Here is a 16,616-nt window from a genome sequence, read left to right as displayed (position 1 = left end):
TAGCTAAATCATAAAAAAAATTGATGTGAATTAGACTATTTGGCTAGGCTTGATATATAGTTTGAAAGCGAAAATTGTAGATGGAGAGACTGGTATGAGCTGGGTCTTGGATGATGGTAAGGGTTAGAGATTAAAAGGGTGGTCAGAATTTCTTGTTCTTGCAAAGTGGGTGTACAAATCATCATGTTGTGTACAACATAGATGATAATCTTGAATTTGTTTACCTTTTTTGAGTGATTCCCAGTCCAGCTGGTCCAGCGAGATCACAAGTTCATGTATTTGTTACAAAGTGCACTGCTCTGTGTTGGATCAGCTGTAGTAAAGATTTCAAGGTAGACTGCCTGGGTACCCACACAGGCCACATTGTTGCAGCATATTCAAGTGGGGGACAAATGAATACAGTACATGCTAGCTTCTTTGCATGGAGAGAAGCAGGTGAAATGTTATGGTAAAGAAATCCTAGGGTTCTGTTGGCTATATGTAATTAACATGAGCATATATGAACTGACATCATGCACATCTTGGCCCAAATCAAGGTGTGGTGGCTATGAGTATGGCACATGCATGAGAGGCTTAAGAGATCTGGATGATCTTATGGTCTCAAGTATTCATTCAAGGCTACCAGTCCAAGACTCGACAAGTCCTTTAATTTGTACTCAGAAAAATTCACCCACTGCTGGAATTAGTCCACTGCATTAATTGTTAATGAATCCATGCACTTTATTGATGTTCACAGAATACAGCTCCTTGTGACACACAGCCCAGCTGGTCTGCCAGAATGTTTGCTCCTCACACACTGCGCAAAATTCCTTAAGTTTTAGACTGAATTAATTCGGCTGACTCTTTCTTGCCACCATTGCATTCCTGCTTGCTTTCTTTGTAACATACATTCAGTGCACTGATTTATGATTGAAATGCCGGCCCTCTAAGGCCAATGAAACTTGATTAGCAGTTTCGCGTCATCGCCCGCATACTGTTTATATACCCGCATGGAATTTCATTATTGGTAATTTTGATCGAAATACTCTAATAGAGCAGTCACTTTTACTTTAATAGAGCAATCAGCTCTAATGGGAAAATCACTTGTTTAGATAGCTGAATATTCTTATATGGATTAGTAACGTACTTTAGCAATTTAATGCAATGTAGCTAGATCTCCTTGTTTTTTTTGGCAGAAATCTTCATGTTTGGGGTGGGTGTTGTGCTTTTAGAAAATAATGAATAATGAATAATAACCGCCCGCCCGCATCAATTTTTCAAAAATCTGAGCGAGAAACTGGTAATCAAGTTTCATTGGCCTAAAGTCAAAGTAAACATAAACAACTCACATACTATTAGCTTTAGTGAAAATATAAGCAATGCATTAAGTACCCTTCTTGATAAATCCAGAGATAAGCATCACTGAGACAGCTAACCCCACAATAAGTACTTCGTTACTAATGACAACCAACAAGAACCCACAATCAGTCCTTAAATTGTTTCTATCTTTTTTGAGGGTATGTTTAATCACCCGCTGGAGCCCTGTCAATAACTTGTAAGGGCAGTTTCAGCAATGGTAAGCTGCAGGCTTCAATCTGAGAAAGCGTTCTGTTCCGTAGTTTAGTCCATCATTCCGTTCCGTTCCATTCCGTAGAATAGACCCCACCAAAAATACTGTAAAGTGCTAATAACAATAAAAGCTTATCTAGAACACATCAACATATGTACCTTGGAGCAGGGGCGGATCCAGGAGGGGGCTTTGGGGGCTGAAGCCCCCCTTTCATATTTAGGCTTTACGTGATCAATATGCTGAGTATTATTATGAAATTTTGTCTTAGCATAATTATATGATCACTAATAATACAAATACTCATAAAACCACCTTATAAACATCTTTCCAAGGTATTATCAGTGGATTTATACTAAAGTTTATGTAACAAGGACCCGGATCAGCATTGGAGGTGTACAAGATCGAGATACTCTAATAGAGCAGTCAGCTAACTACTCTAATAGAACATTCACTGGAAACATGTAGTTGGTTCTGTTAAGGAATTTTTACAAATCTGCCTGCACCTATACATATATGCAATGAAGTGCATTGGTTTGTTTAAAGGGCTTCATTCATCCACTTGTGTAGTTAATATATATTATGGCAATACTTAATTCAGGTACACAATTTTCATTGAAAATGCTCAGATTCAATCTTGTATTGTTCAAATTTCAAAATTTTCCACGTTCAACATTATATTATTCTAACATGCACCTATTTGGTGTTGTGCAATTGTGAGAGGGTGCATCATGTACTTGGTTGTCTGTACCTACCCAAACATTTTGATTAGCAGAATGCTTTAGAAAGCCATACCTATAATCTAAAGGCAGTATATGAAATATCTACAGGCAGAAAATATTATGAATTTTATGTGGAAATGTTTCCAAATTGCAGTATTTTAGCATCTATTTTTCAAACATTTCCTGGGGGGGCATGCCCCCAGACCCCCTAGTTCCAGCATGCTTCGCATGCTGGGAAGTGTGCTTTGTACACCTCTACCCAACAGATCAGTACCTTAAGTTAGCCCCCCCCTTTTATAAATCCTAGATCCGCCCCTGCCTTGGAGTGATGTTGGATGATCACCTGTCATGGTCTACCATAAAGCTAAAAGGATGTTGATGTCAATCTTTCTCAAATACCACCTTAGTAAATGTTCAACTGATATCAAGGCATCTACATACTTATTATTAGTTTGACTGTTAATGGAATACACATGTATTGTCTGGGACCCACATAACATTGCACAAATATATATCACTATTAGAAAAAGTTCAGAGGTGTGCTGCAAGGTGGGTCTTTTCTGACTACAGCTATCACAGTAGTGTCACTGCTATATTTTTGAAAAGAAGGAAGGAAGTAACAAAGACTTAACATCTTTTACCAAATAATGTATGGCATGATTGGCTTATCTCTACCTGATTACTATCACTTCACCACCACACATACTGGACAACATCATCCAATCCACATGATGGTACAATCTACAAGCACCACTACATATATGACAATCTTTTTCCCAAAGACAATTAGAGAATGGAATGCACTGCCAACATCAATGATTGAAGTGAACAATTTAACCAAGTTTTCAGAAGCCATAATGGAATGTTTGTAATGTGTACGGCATGTATATTCTAGGGCCTAATCAGCCTCAGCTGTCTGCCCATTTAATTAGCTAACCAATTATAATAATGTACAATTCTTGCTGCTAATCCAAAGGAGTGGGCACCACCAGACTATAGTGGTCCCTCCATTATTCAGCCATTGATTATCCGAATGTTTTGTTATCTGAACCATGGAAATGACTGTTCTATTGGAATATTTTGCCTAAAGTGTATTTTCTATTAGAGTATAATGTATGGGCTTTGTTTATCTGAACTTTTCCATTATCCAAACACACCTAGAACCCAATGAGTTTGGAAAATGGAGGGACCACTGTATTAATGGAAAGCAGGAACCTTGGTAGTAATGTGAAACTAAATGATGAGATGCTGGTAATTGGGTAGACAGTATACGTTGCATAGCTTAAAATGAGTTCAGTTGGTTAGGGCAAATTTAGTTTGGGGGTAATGTACAGACCTCAATTACTGAGTAGCTATAATGCACATATAGATAGATTGTTCTGAAAGTCTGATAAAAAGATTGTGAGTGTGCAATATCAGAGCGTAGTGAATTTCATAGCTGGATGGTTGAGGATAGGTAGGAATGAAGGTATCAATTCTGGTAGGGACTTGCCTGTAACCTAAATTATGACCACGTGTACTGGATAAGTTTGGATGTAGATAGCTCTGAAAGTCAGACTAACATGATCAGTTAGCATATTATTATCTATCAATATCTGAAGTGTTGTCCATGCACTTTAGCTTGTTTATCATACTTTTTATCATACTAGTTACACCAGCATATCATTAAAAACAAAATGAGCAGCTCTATGCTGTATCATTTCAAGTTTCTGAATATCTGTCATGGTGTGTGGAGATCATACTGTCGATGTGGATTCCATTATCGGTCTGATATAACTGAAGTATGCTTGTGTTCTTAAGTTTCTTTGCAGGAATTCAAGTGTAGATTTAGCTTTATTGCAAATACATCTAATATGATCTGACCACGAGAGATTATAATTAGTGGTAATGCCCATGCAGACATGTCACTAGTACTTTCTATAATAGAGGGACACATAAGCGCCCCTGAACCGGCACACATATATAGATAATGATCATAAGTCAACTACAAATTCAACTATTACAGAAAATAGTAGCTATAACTCTTTAATACTAGCTATATAGGAATTGAGATAGGGCTGATCTGTACCCCAGCTATGCATAGCCAAGTCAACCAAGCTGTTTTATTTATTTATTTATTTTATTTATGATTACTGGGAAGTTATATTAGCACCCAGAAAGAATCAAGAGATTTAGGTATAATTAACAGTGTAGTGATAATTATTGTTAGTGAGAAGTGATTGTACATTCATCATACCTTAAATACAAGTACGTAACTCATTGATTCCATTCTTTGATTAGTCTTGAGTAATAATATGATTGTTGATATTATTATGATGTTGCTGATTGTGTGGGTAGAATAAAATGCTAGGGATGATATTGTTTTTGCTTGTCTCTACACAGGTTGATAATATGAAAGATATTTCTTGGTGGAGCTTCTTTATAGTTGCAGTCTGGATATCTTCCATTGTGTCTGCAGGGTAGCAAGACAGTTGACTGGCTGCTTGACAGCTGGATCTTTCCAATTTGTACACATTGGTGTTATAAAAGGAGTCCCAAACAGCTGATGCAAATTCCATTTGAGGTCTTACCATGGTAAGATATGCTTGTGCTTTAAACTTATTTCACTTGAAAAGTCATGTGTTAGAAAATTTAAAGTATTAGCTAGATGCTTTTTTGCTATGTTTGATATATGTGAATGTTTTATTCAGCATGAGCCATCAGCTCCTTTTAGGACAGAATTATTAAGTGTATAGTGGTGAACTATTGGTGTTAGAGATCTGCTGCATCGAATTAATACACATTTAAGTTGCTATAATTATTTTTGAGATTTGGTCTGGAGAATGATGGTGTTCTTCTGGAGAGTTAATAATTCTGTATATAAGACAATAGTCTGCAAATATTTGTAAAGGTGATTTTATATCAGTAATTATGTCATTTATGTATAACAAGAACATAAGAGAGCTGAGGATTGTGCTCTGGGGGACATCAGATATCACATGCAGGTACTGAACTGGATGCCATATAATCCATGCAGCTAGGTGCAGAGGCGGATACAGGGGGGAAGAAGGGTCAAGGGGAGCTCTTGACCTCCCTCCAAAAATTTTTAGCATACCAAGATCGAGATACTCTAATAGAGCAGTCACTCTAATAAAGCAGTCACAGTATTAGAGCAGTGTGCAGGGCCGGAGGAGGGAAAATTGGGTTGGTCAGGCCATTGACTATAATGTTGTAATTGCTACTGTATACATGCCAATGAGAGAGGAGCTGTTGCACAGTGTGCGAAGCACGAGCATTCTAGGGGGGTCTGGGGGCATGCCCCCACAGGAAATTTTTGAAAATTAGACACTCAGATATGCAATTTTAGTGATATTTCACTGCTAGTTAGCTATATAAATATGCTCAGATCTATCTGTTGTTCTTCAGACTTTCTATACTATGTATAATTGTAGACCTGACATAACTACGGCAGGGGACTGTCACGCTGCAGGTGGTCCGGCCTGACCAACTACCGCGCCTCAAGTAGTCCGGCCGGACCATGTAAAGTTGCTGCAGATGGTCCCCCCAATGAAATCTCCACTATCAGCTTCCCAGTCAGTACTAGTTCAACGTCTTGATCAAAACGCACTGACCTCCACGAAATACGCAGTGAAGCGAAGTTTGAGTAATGCATGACCTATATTCTTAAACATATAATTCTGAACATTGCATTGCTTTGCATTTGCACGTGGTTCTTAATTCGTGTAATTCGTTATGGGCACTAGTGTCCCTTTTGATCCCCCTTTTCAAAAATATAAACAAAACATACTCTAATAGAGCAGTCAGTCAAGCATAACAGTCACCAATATGACATGGCTTAGTGTCATGTAGTCACCCACATGCAGTTGCCAGCAGTATGCATGTGTGTTTTAGAGTTTATACAGCAATCAGACTTAAACTATCCCTTTATATAGCACTGTCATTGTAGATCATAACAAATAGGTTGTCAGTCAGTAGAGGACGCTTGACTGAAACCTAACTGCATGCATATAACAATATTGGCATTGCTTCAGCAGCTGGTTTTACATGCAAAATACTCAATCACATTATATACAGGAAAACCATTCAGGAACCATGATATCGAGGTAAAGAACTAATTAACCAAGTATACAAAAAATGAATTTTAAACTAGAGTAGGGATCTATAGTGAATCGAGAAACAGTACTGAAACAAGCAATAATGTACATAACAATAAGAAGTGCAGTATCCCTACAGTGTATTTCACTTATGGTATCTGTAGTACAGTAGGGATGTAGAACATTTCTTATTTATAATATGCACTACTGCTTGTTTTAGCACTTTTTATCGGTTCACTATTGATCCCTACTCTAGTTTAAAACTCCTAATTCTTTCGTATATAATTGTAATATGAACACACCACAAATTTGGAAAACATCCTAGCCTCAATAAATTGTTTCTCTAGCAACTAGCAACTAATCTACATGTATGTAATAAGCAGTTTATAGCACCACATATTATAGTTATGTGTGTAGACTGGTACTTCTTTTGTCAGTAGCTGAAGCCTTTGCCTCATTCTTCACTATCCTTTTAAACATGTCCACTACATGACAAAGCATAATAGATTTAGGCATCGAGCTTTTGACTTTGGCACCAAGTCCAGGTACATCTAGCTCCTCTTGTTCCAAAAATTCTGGAAATGTGTCTATCAATCTGTAATAACAAATAACCATGAATGCGTATACAATAATTCACATGAAAAATTCTTCATACAGGTGACCATTCAGTGACTTACGGCCAGTCTTTATACATCACAGGACAGCTACTAATGTAGATCACAATAAACTGATAGAGTGAACCAAGTAATTGATCTGCATGGAATTTCTTTAGTGAAGCATAAAACTTGCTTTCTAGCTCAGCTGGTAAATTTAGTTCATCCTTAAAATCATCACTGATATCTTTGAAAGGATCCTTACAGACATACAGAATATTTAATGTGATGCACTAGATGGTGTGCATGTATATACCTGGTCATCAAGTACTGCTCTCTTGGCCTGCTCCACTGCTATAGTTTCCCACAATGAAATTGCGTTGCTCAAATTGCAATTTTTAATCTAGTGCAACAAATGATACTAAAGAAATGACACATCTTATACATGTTACCTTTGCTGGTAGTTTGTGCTTCAATATTTCTTCAGCATATTGACCAATTGGTCTGTATGCATTATCTTTTGTTGTTGGATTAGCTAAGATTGTCAGAATTGTGTTTATGATCTCTAATACTTCACGCAATCTATTAGAATTCCCTAGTTCATCAATGATGGCTCGTTTAATTTCCAGTGGGATTGTTTTCTAAACAAAGCAACAATTAAAATGATCCAGAGATTTCTACGGCACCACATACCAAAATGATTGTTTGAGGAAAATAGCTATTATATTAGCCTGTTTGTGTTCACCTGAGGCCTCGTTTCTCATTAATAACTCTTGTTACATGAGCCAACTGCCCAAACATTTGGTAGCACCAGGAAATTAATGTTTATCAAAAAGTGCTTTGTTACTGGCAAGAACAAGTGCATTATAAGGCTTCAAAAATATCCCATACATTTAGTATGGAAGATTCAGGTGCGCAAACATGTTTACATCATGAAAACATTCTTGTTCCAATACAAAACCATTAGGAGTGAACACATGTTCACCTCTTTGATATTACCATTTTTGGTGGGGGCTCAGGTGAACATGAACTGACTATAGCTGCACATACTGCCAACATTAAAAATATATGTACAGTTCCCCCTTGATTATCCAAACCTCTATTATCCAAGCACTCGGTTTTCTGAACAGAGGAAATGACTACTCTATTAGAGTATTTTGTTTAAGATGTATGTTCTGTTAGAGTATTTGAACAGGGCTCTGTACATAAATAAATGGGCTTTGAACTTTTTTAAAAATTATCTGAACACATTTTGGTCCCAAGGGGGTTGGATAATCGAGGGAGCAATACTCTGTATCAAGAACGATGCTCTCACAATACCCTGCATATGCAATGCACTATTTCAAAATACCATAAGTCTGAAAAGTTGCAGTCAAAAAATTAATTTCTTAAAAATTATTTTAATGATGATAAAATCCTTACAAAGCATGGTGGTATATAGTCATGAAAACTGTGAACTGCATGATAGTGCATAGATGTCTGGCCTCCTTGTATACAAATCCCAATTGTGACTACGCAGCCAAGCAAGATCTCATGTTGCCAAAGTAAGTGATCAGAATACTGCAAAAGTAAACTAAAAACAGTTGTTTCTAAATGCAGGCAGAAACATTCTATAGGTGGCAGTGTTGACACTAAAACCAGGTGACAGTGACAATATACAGCTGCATGAAAGAATATTAAAAAAAGAAATTGTGGTCAAATATTAGCAATACTGGAAAGGCTGGCAGTTTCAAGGAAACCTTTCTAGTGTTGCATGTACTGGAGATGTTTAGATGTTCTACTGCATTCACTGACATACTGCAATGCAGATATCAATTAGGATCACTTACACTTGCAGAGTTACACATTACTATGCTATTATCATATGACCTAAATATTTTGAGGTCGAGCAATGTTGCTAAACACAATTTTTTTTGCGAATTTGCAAACACTTCCAAAATGTATTAGATTATATGGAGGTCTAAATATTTCAAGGCTAAAATTTGATAACCTCCAAAACTGCAAAATCAGTGAAAAATTTTCCCTTCAAAACATTTAGGCTATATGGTAAGTTACATTCTTAATTGTTGAAACACCAAAGGAATATTATTTGAAAAAAATGCCACACATCAAAGAGATAAATTGTGTCTGTAGTGGTATCATTTAGTATCATAACACTAAATAGTAGGACTTATAAAGGTTGGAGTTTCCCATCAGAAAAATCAGCCAGAAAAACTAGTTTTATATTATTTTCGTAGCATCTTAAAACGAAACTTTGAACATTTATACCTTGCAAATGGCTGGTGTGAATTTAATTAAATTTGCTGTGTGACTGCCGGACAGCTGTAATGCAAAAATAGTGTGCTTTGGAGAAGAGGCCATGGAACTATGCACATATGAAAATGCTGTTTTCTTTCTGTCAATATACTTACTCACAGTGTGGCGTACCAGCTTTCTTGTCTGCACAACACACTACTGTGTGCCTTGATATGATTCAACTATGAAAAAAATTGTGGGGTAATTTTCACTCATTGCTATAGGGCTAGGAAGTTGGAAACCGAGTAACTAAAATTACTTTTCTAGAACTGCTCTTGATTGCTTAATTCTAACCAAACAAAAGTAGAAAAGTAGTGAAGGGTGTTGGCAGTTGCATTGCAAGTGCACCTGAGTTTGAGAACTGCATGAGAAAGCATTTGAACTTTAGGCTGGTAGAGAACTTCAGACACGAATTCCAAATAATTATAATTATTCAAGGATGGCTATACATAGTTGTGCTTTTCTCATGTGAATTATCAGTGTGAAGAATAAAATGTACATACCTGTGGAGTTATGTTTTTCCTGATAGCAGCAAAGTTGGTGGAGTTGTGTAAGCTTTTACGTTGAAGTACAACACAAGCAGTACTCAGATCAAATAGTGGCCTGCCATGAACAAAACGATTCAGGAAATGTCTCTCTAGTGCTGGAATATCATACTCCACTTCAGTTCCTTTACCACGTGTCAATGAATAGTGACAATGACTCATCACAATGGACATAAACTGCTGCTCATCAGCTACCAAGTAACATTTCTGTAAATCCTTCAATGGAAGAGTTTGCTTTAATCCTCTGTTTGATGTATGCCATAACTTCTCCCTTTATATACATGACTTACTTGTTTTTAATAGTTCCATGATAGAACTCAATGAAGTCATTGTGTGCACTGACTAAGAAGTCTACTAGAGCAGTACTACAAATGCCCTTTCCAGTTGCAGTCGGAATAAGATATGGCAAAGGAATACTTTGAGGTTTATCCCACATTTCCTTAATATATTCTTTAGGTATCCTTCTCCTTCCTATGCATTGTATAATGTATGTAACTTGACTTTATGACAAAAGTAGAATTATTACCATAGTTGGGAAGAAATGATCTTACTAACTGCCAAGCCTTATGGAAACTTTCAACTAATTTCTTCAATGTGGAGTTTTCTTCTAAAGCAAGAAAATTGTTCTTGATATATACATCAAGTACTTATTGTGTAAATTACCACTTTGCAAATCTTGTATTGTAAGTTGGCTAACTTCTTCCTCATCAAAAGTGTAATTATACTGTTTGTAAAGAATTTGTTGCAGTTGAACAATGTCAGGTAGGTACTGCGTTGCTCTTAACTTGATTTCCTAGGGATTTTGTTGTTGGCAAGGTTATGATTACTATGGAAACTGACCTGCTTTAAAAATTCCTTCAATATGGGGCATTCCACTTTAGACTTTTGTTGTTCAATGAAAAATCCAAGGTGTTCAATGGTAATTCGGGATCGATATCTCCACATTGCTGCAGCTGGGTTATCATCTGTGTTCTTCTCATATGCAATCTGAAGCAATGCATTGTGAGCTATGAAAAGCAAATTATATTCATTATAAAGTACCTGGTCTATGATTGTATAAGGGTTTTACTTATAATCAACAAATAACTGACTGGCATGACTGCACATTCATAGTACTTATCATTGCCCAAATAAAATTGTACCGCTCTGGGCACACTACTGTTTGCATTATTTTACAGTCATATACATACCTTGTCTGCTATCGTCAATAACTAACTCTTGAACACTTTTTAGTTTTGAAGTAATTTCTTTAAGAATAGGAAGAATATATGATGCACTAAACTTTTTTTCCCAGGTTTGCCTTGAATCCTTAGATGACAAATCAAAAGTTGATCCTTACAGAGTAAAAAAATGCACATAAGTACATTAACAGTTTAGCTATTGCAGTTTTTCCTCAACAAACCTGACTGTGGGAAATCATGCATTCCTTTCAATATCAAGTGAATGATTAATGCAGTGTCATCTGTACTAATCCCCAATACTTTTGACAGCAGGTTAAGATCATGTGTCAAATGATCCAGAAAAAACTGTGGCAAGTTTGCAGGTGTTACCGCAGGATGTACCACTTTTGTCAAAATCTCTGCACCATCCTGTATTAACAGTTCCAACATTAAATATCATGGTAAACACAACATAGAAGAAATTCTTACTGCTACACAAACGCTGCTCCATGTGAGAGCAGCATGCATGATCAATCTGGTGATGGTACAGGTTACTGGTGATAAGTCTCTTTCTGGAGTTGCCTGTTTGCTGAGATGATCAACAGGTCCCAGCAAATGTCCTGTTTGAGTTGTATCCTCTCTACTCATTTAGCACTAGTTAAATCAAGCATTATAACTTTTCACATTTAGTTACCTTTTATATTCAAAATTTCCTGCTGTAAGCTTATGGCGCTCACCACCAATTGGTGCACCACACTGACAAGTTGCAAGTTGCATGGGTCGACCACACTACAGCATGTATTACCATGTAGCTACATGAACACTAACATTGTGGGGAAACATGGCATACTTGAATGTACGTAGACTGTACTTGCTATTGGATAGAATTTACGAAAAGGTTGTACAAACAGGGGCGTCAGAGTAAAAGTGGTAAGGGTCAGTCTGGGGTATGCCCCCACCTCTTCCCCCACTGAAATTCTACATTTTGAAATGCTATTTGGAGGAAATTTTGGTTAACACCGTAGCTGTATGCTAGGTGCTTGAGCTACCTGACAAGTGTTCATGACTAACTGGACTAGTGTCAGGACACTGCCAAAAAGCACCTCATAATACTGTTAAATTCTTAAAACTGATCATTTGAGTTTGTTACTTAAGAGAAACTGTAAGGAATATTTTCAAAACAGCTACAGAGAGAAAAAAGAAAAAACTAATTATAATGATAATTATTTTTAGAGGCGCTTTACATGGATTAAGTCGACTTGAAGCTGTGCTGAGTGAAAGACAGGTTAGGTAAGTGTTGTTTCTGTCAATTGTTACAATAAATAAACTCTACAAGTATTGCATGTTTGCTACTTTGTGCTTTGGCTTCAAAGTTTTTTTATTTTATTTCCAGATAAAAAGTGGAGAGGCTCTGGCCTCACTGGTCGCACCTACTCTGACGCCCGTGACAAATGAGGCTTACATGCACATTTAAACCAAGGAGCTATTAGTTGTGCAGGCATTAATTAGAAATATTAGTGAGCGTTAACTGGAATTTGCACATGCACAGCATTGAACACGTGCTTCCTAGTGTAAACAGCGTGACTCGTTGGTTGTTAAGGGTGAGCCATCATGCCACGGACAAAGAGGACAAAAGGGAGAATGCCTTCCCTTCCATCCCACTGGTTTGTACCAGGGTTACTCTGTCTGTCACCAAATGGGCCCCCAGTTGAAAAAATCATGATCGCGTACTAGCGTACCTTATCTCTGATGTGTTTTGTTCTTATGTATATGTGGTTGCATGTTTATATGTATAGATTGTTATTGCAGGAAAAAAAATGGGAGGCATTCCCTAGTGTGCTCAGTGAACATTAACCACAGCCCATGCATGAATAACTGTAGACATATGTGCGTAATAGCAATGGGGTCACACAAATAAAAAAAATTGAAAAGAAAAACACAATATAATACCTTCAGCTAATTTGTAAGAATTTGTGTATCCATTGTCACATAGGAATGTGTACATGTGTATATATATATATATATATCTAATCCAAAACAGCCGAGCTGTAAAAAAAGTGCACAAAATTCACCTGAATTGTCGTTATTAAAATTTTTACCATTAACCTACCATCACAGCCATTTCTTGGCCGCCACCTTGGATTTCACATCTTTTTTCACCATAGCCTTTTTGAGGGCCGCACACTTTTTTACAGCTCGGCTGTTTTGGATTAGAATTCATTTCTTTTTGTATTTGTATATCCCAAAGCCGGCCTATGGCCAGCTTTGGGACTTTTTTAACCTATCTTTTTTTTTACCACAGGAAGAAGAAAAGATGAAGTGGATGTACTTTAAATATTTTATCAGTAAATGTACAAATTATATATATAATACATATATTGATTACAGAAATCTCCATGGTGGTTTCTTTGTAACTGAACACTCTACAAGGTGACTTCTTCTAGATGCTCTCTCTACAGGGTGAATTATTTGTAGCTGAACGATCTACAAGGTAACTTCTTCTAGCTGATCTCTCTACAGGGTGATTTGTTTGTAGCTGAATTCTGTACAGGCGATTTGTTTGCAGCTGAGCTCTTTACAGAATGGTTTCTTTGTAGCTGAACTCTATAGAAGGTAACTTCTTCTAACTGATCTTTCTACAGGGCAATTTGTTTGTGGCAGAATATTATACAGGGTGATTTCTTTGTGGCTGAACTCTCTACATGGTGGTTTCTTTGTAGCTGAACTCTCTACAAGGTAACTTCTTCTAGCTGATCTCTCTACAGGGTGGTTTCTTTGTAGCTGAACTCTCTAAAAGGTAACTTCATCTAACTGATCTTTCTACAGGGCAATTTGTTTGTGGCTGAATTTTGTACAGGGTGATTTCTTTGCAGCTGAACTCTCTACATGGTGGTTTCTTCGTAGCTGAACTCTCTACAAGGTAACTTCTTCTAGCTGATCTCTCTACAGGGTGGTTTCTTTGTAGCTGAACGATCTACAAGGTAACTTCTTCTAGCTGACCTCTCTACAGGGTGATTTGTTTGTAGCTGAATTCTGTACAGGTGATTTGTTTGCAGCTGAGCTCTTTACAGAATGGTTTCTTTGTAGCTGAACTCTCTACAAAGTAACTTTTCTAGCTGATATCTCTACAAGGTCACTAGTTTGTAGCTGAACTCTCTACATGGTGGTTTCACTTTCTACAAGGTGACTTCTTCTAGCTGATCTTTCTACAGGGTGATTTGTTTGTAGCTGAACTCTCTACAAGGTAACATCTTCTAGCTGATCTCTCTACAGGGAGATTTGTTTGTAGCTGAACTCTCTATAGGTGATTTGTTTGAAGCTGAACTCTCTAAATGATGGTTTCTTTGTAGCTGAACTCTCTACAAGTTAACTTCTTCTAGCTGATCTCTCTACATGGTGATTTGTTTGTAGCTGAATTTTGTATAGGTGGTTTGTTTGCAGCTGAGCTCTATAAATAATGGTTTCTTTGTAGCTGAACTCTCTACAAGGTAACTTCTTCTAGCTGATGTCTTTACAGGGTCCCTAGTTTTGTAGCTGAATTCTCTACATGGTGGTTTCTTTGTAACTGAACTCTCTACAAGGTAACTTTTTCTAGCTGATCTTTCTACACGGTGATTTGTTTGTAGCTGAATTATGTACAGGTGATTTGTTGGCAGCTGAGCTCTTTAAAGAATGGTTTCTTTGTAGCTGAACTCTCTACAAGGTAACTTCTTCTAGCTGATGTCTCTACAAGGTCACTAGTTTGTAGCTGAGCTCTCTACATGGTGGTTTCTTTGTAACTGAACTCTCTACAAGGTGACCTCTTCTAGCTGATCTTTCTACAGGGTGATTTGTTTGAAGCTGAACTCTCTACAAGGTAACTTCTTCTAGCTGATCTCTCTACAGGGAGATTTGTTTGTAGCTGAACTCTCTACATGATGGTTTCTTTTAGCTGAACTCTCTGCAAGGTAACTTCTTCTAGCTAATCTCTCTACAGGGAGATTTGTTTGTAGCTGAACTCTCTACATGATGGTTTCTTTGTAGCTGAACTCTCTGCAAGGTAACGTCTTCTATTGATCTCTCCACAGGGCGATTTGTTTGTAGCTGAACTCTCTACATGGTGGTTTCTTTATAGCTGAGCTCTACAAGGTGATTTCTTCTAGCTGAACTATCTCTTTCCATAGTTGCATGAACTCCCTACAAGGTAACGTCTTCTAGCTGATCTCTCTACAGGGTGACTTGTGTGTAGCTGATCTCTATACAGGTTTCTTGTTTCTAGCTGATCTCTTGAATTCTCTTCAGGGTGACTGCTCTATTAGGATGACTGCTCTATTAGAGTATCTCGATCTCGTTTTTGCTGCACCAAGTTGGATTTCGTGTTATAACTCCGTGGCTTTAAGTCTGATGAGCCTTTCTAAGATGATTACTCCATCTGTACAACGATTTTCAAAGCATTACCCCAAGCGGTTTATCTGGTAGGCGTGGCAAGCAGTCATTTTTTTTATTAGCTAATCTCGATTGCGTAATTGTAACACACTGTTGGTTTTTTCGTTGTATCTTCCTGTTTTTTAGCTCGATTTCTTTCAAACCACAAAAGGTTTGAGGTTCAATAGTTAACCTATTCACCCACCGATTTTCAGCTTCTTCCCATACGCGGTTTACCCTGTAGGCGTGACAACATATTGGTGTTATTTTCGTGAATAATCGCTCATAACTCTTTGCCTGTTTATCGTATTCCAGCCAAAGTTGGTACCGAGATGCGCCTTTATATCCCCCTTCTGTGTGCCAAATTTCAAGGCAATCGGATGTGGCGTTCGCGTTTTATAGCAGTTTTTGTAAGTGTGCGACAAGAAAAAGAAAAATAAGAAGAAAAAAACCCGAAGAAACTGAGCCAATTTTTGAAGTCGCATATCTCGGGAACGTGTGAAGCGATTTCGCTCAAATGTGGAATGTGGAGTGCTGCAGTTGGAGGGCATGTCCACAGCAAAAATCGTCTTGTTTCATCAAGGAAGCACAGAGCTACGGAGGTGCGAAAATGGCGTTTTCTTTCTTCCTGTCAATATACTCACGGGTGTTACGTGCCGGCTTCTTGGGCCGCACGACACACTACCGTGTGTCTTGATCTTTATATATCTATCATGTGTTAGTTTCTATTCACTGCAGTACTAACAGTGTGATGCAATTTTTAGCAATAGTTGGTTAGTGCTAATGTTACCCAAAGTCACAGAAGCAGTACTACCAGTGGCATTTATAGTCTGGCAGGAGCCTGTCAGTGTTAATGCTACCCTTTATGTGCCAGCAAAAGTATCCACTGTCAGAGTATAAACAAAATTTACTAGTCTTAAATGTAGTCTGGCAGGAGCCTGTCAGTGCTAATACTTCCCTATATGCCTGAACAGTATCCTGTGTCAGAGTTAAGTATGAGTATAGGCATGGCTGAATACAAGGTGGCAGGTGTGCACCTGCCCATGATCCAGCATCTCCATCCTAACTAGTCAGGATGTGATAGTGCAAGGACTCTAATAGGGTTTGCCTCCCTGTATACTAAGTGATGCCTGATACACCCAAACTATGTCAAAAGTTTGATAAATCCCCTTTTCTATTCAAAAGTATTCACCAAGCCATCTAATATAACTCCCCAATTTAAGTCCCAGCCTACAATTTTGGTTATGTTTTCCCACG

The 16,616-nt window shown here is 37.6% G+C and overlaps 1 protein-coding gene across 4 annotated transcripts in view; it reads right to left on the bottom strand.

Annotated features, from left to right (window-relative positions):
• Window positions 1-6,595: 6,595 nt before the first annotated feature.
• LOC136251039 (E3 ubiquitin-protein ligase rnf213-alpha-like) overlaps window positions 6,596-16,616 on the bottom strand; it is a 148,213-nt gene continuing 138,192 nt past the window's right edge. For 3 of the 4 annotated variants that reach the window (XM_066043416.1, XM_066043418.1, XM_066043419.1), the window contains 13 exons: window positions 11,650-11,744; window positions 11,445-11,595; window positions 11,198-11,384; window positions 10,986-11,129; window positions 10,636-10,802; window positions 10,459-10,588; window positions 10,322-10,402; window positions 10,086-10,266; window positions 9,754-10,039; window positions 7,408-7,596; window positions 7,272-7,358; window positions 7,040-7,215; window positions 6,596-6,957 (listed from right to left, as the gene is read on the bottom strand). In XM_066043416.1, the coding sequence (XP_065899488.1) occupies window positions 6,768-6,957; window positions 7,040-7,215; window positions 7,272-7,358; window positions 7,408-7,596; window positions 9,754-10,039; window positions 10,086-10,266; window positions 10,322-10,402; window positions 10,459-10,588; window positions 10,636-10,802; window positions 10,986-11,129; window positions 11,198-11,384; window positions 11,445-11,595; window positions 11,650-11,744 (2,064 nt within the window). In that variant the 3' untranslated portion in view covers window positions 6,596-6,767. The remainder of the gene's footprint in view (window positions 6,958-7,039; window positions 7,216-7,271; window positions 7,359-7,407; window positions 7,597-9,753; window positions 10,040-10,085; window positions 10,267-10,321; window positions 10,403-10,458; window positions 10,589-10,635; window positions 10,803-10,985; window positions 11,130-11,197; window positions 11,385-11,444; window positions 11,596-11,649; window positions 11,745-16,616) is intronic. The other variant, XM_066043417.1, reaches the window with a different exon arrangement.

This window comes from Dysidea avara, chromosome 3 (assembly GCF_963678975.1).
Source record: "Dysidea avara chromosome 3, odDysAvar1.4, whole genome shotgun sequence".
In the NCBI taxonomy this organism is placed as follows: Eukaryota; Metazoa; Porifera; class Demospongiae; order Dictyoceratida; family Dysideidae; genus Dysidea; species Dysidea avara.
This window is presented reverse-complemented; position numbering and strand designations above follow the sequence as displayed.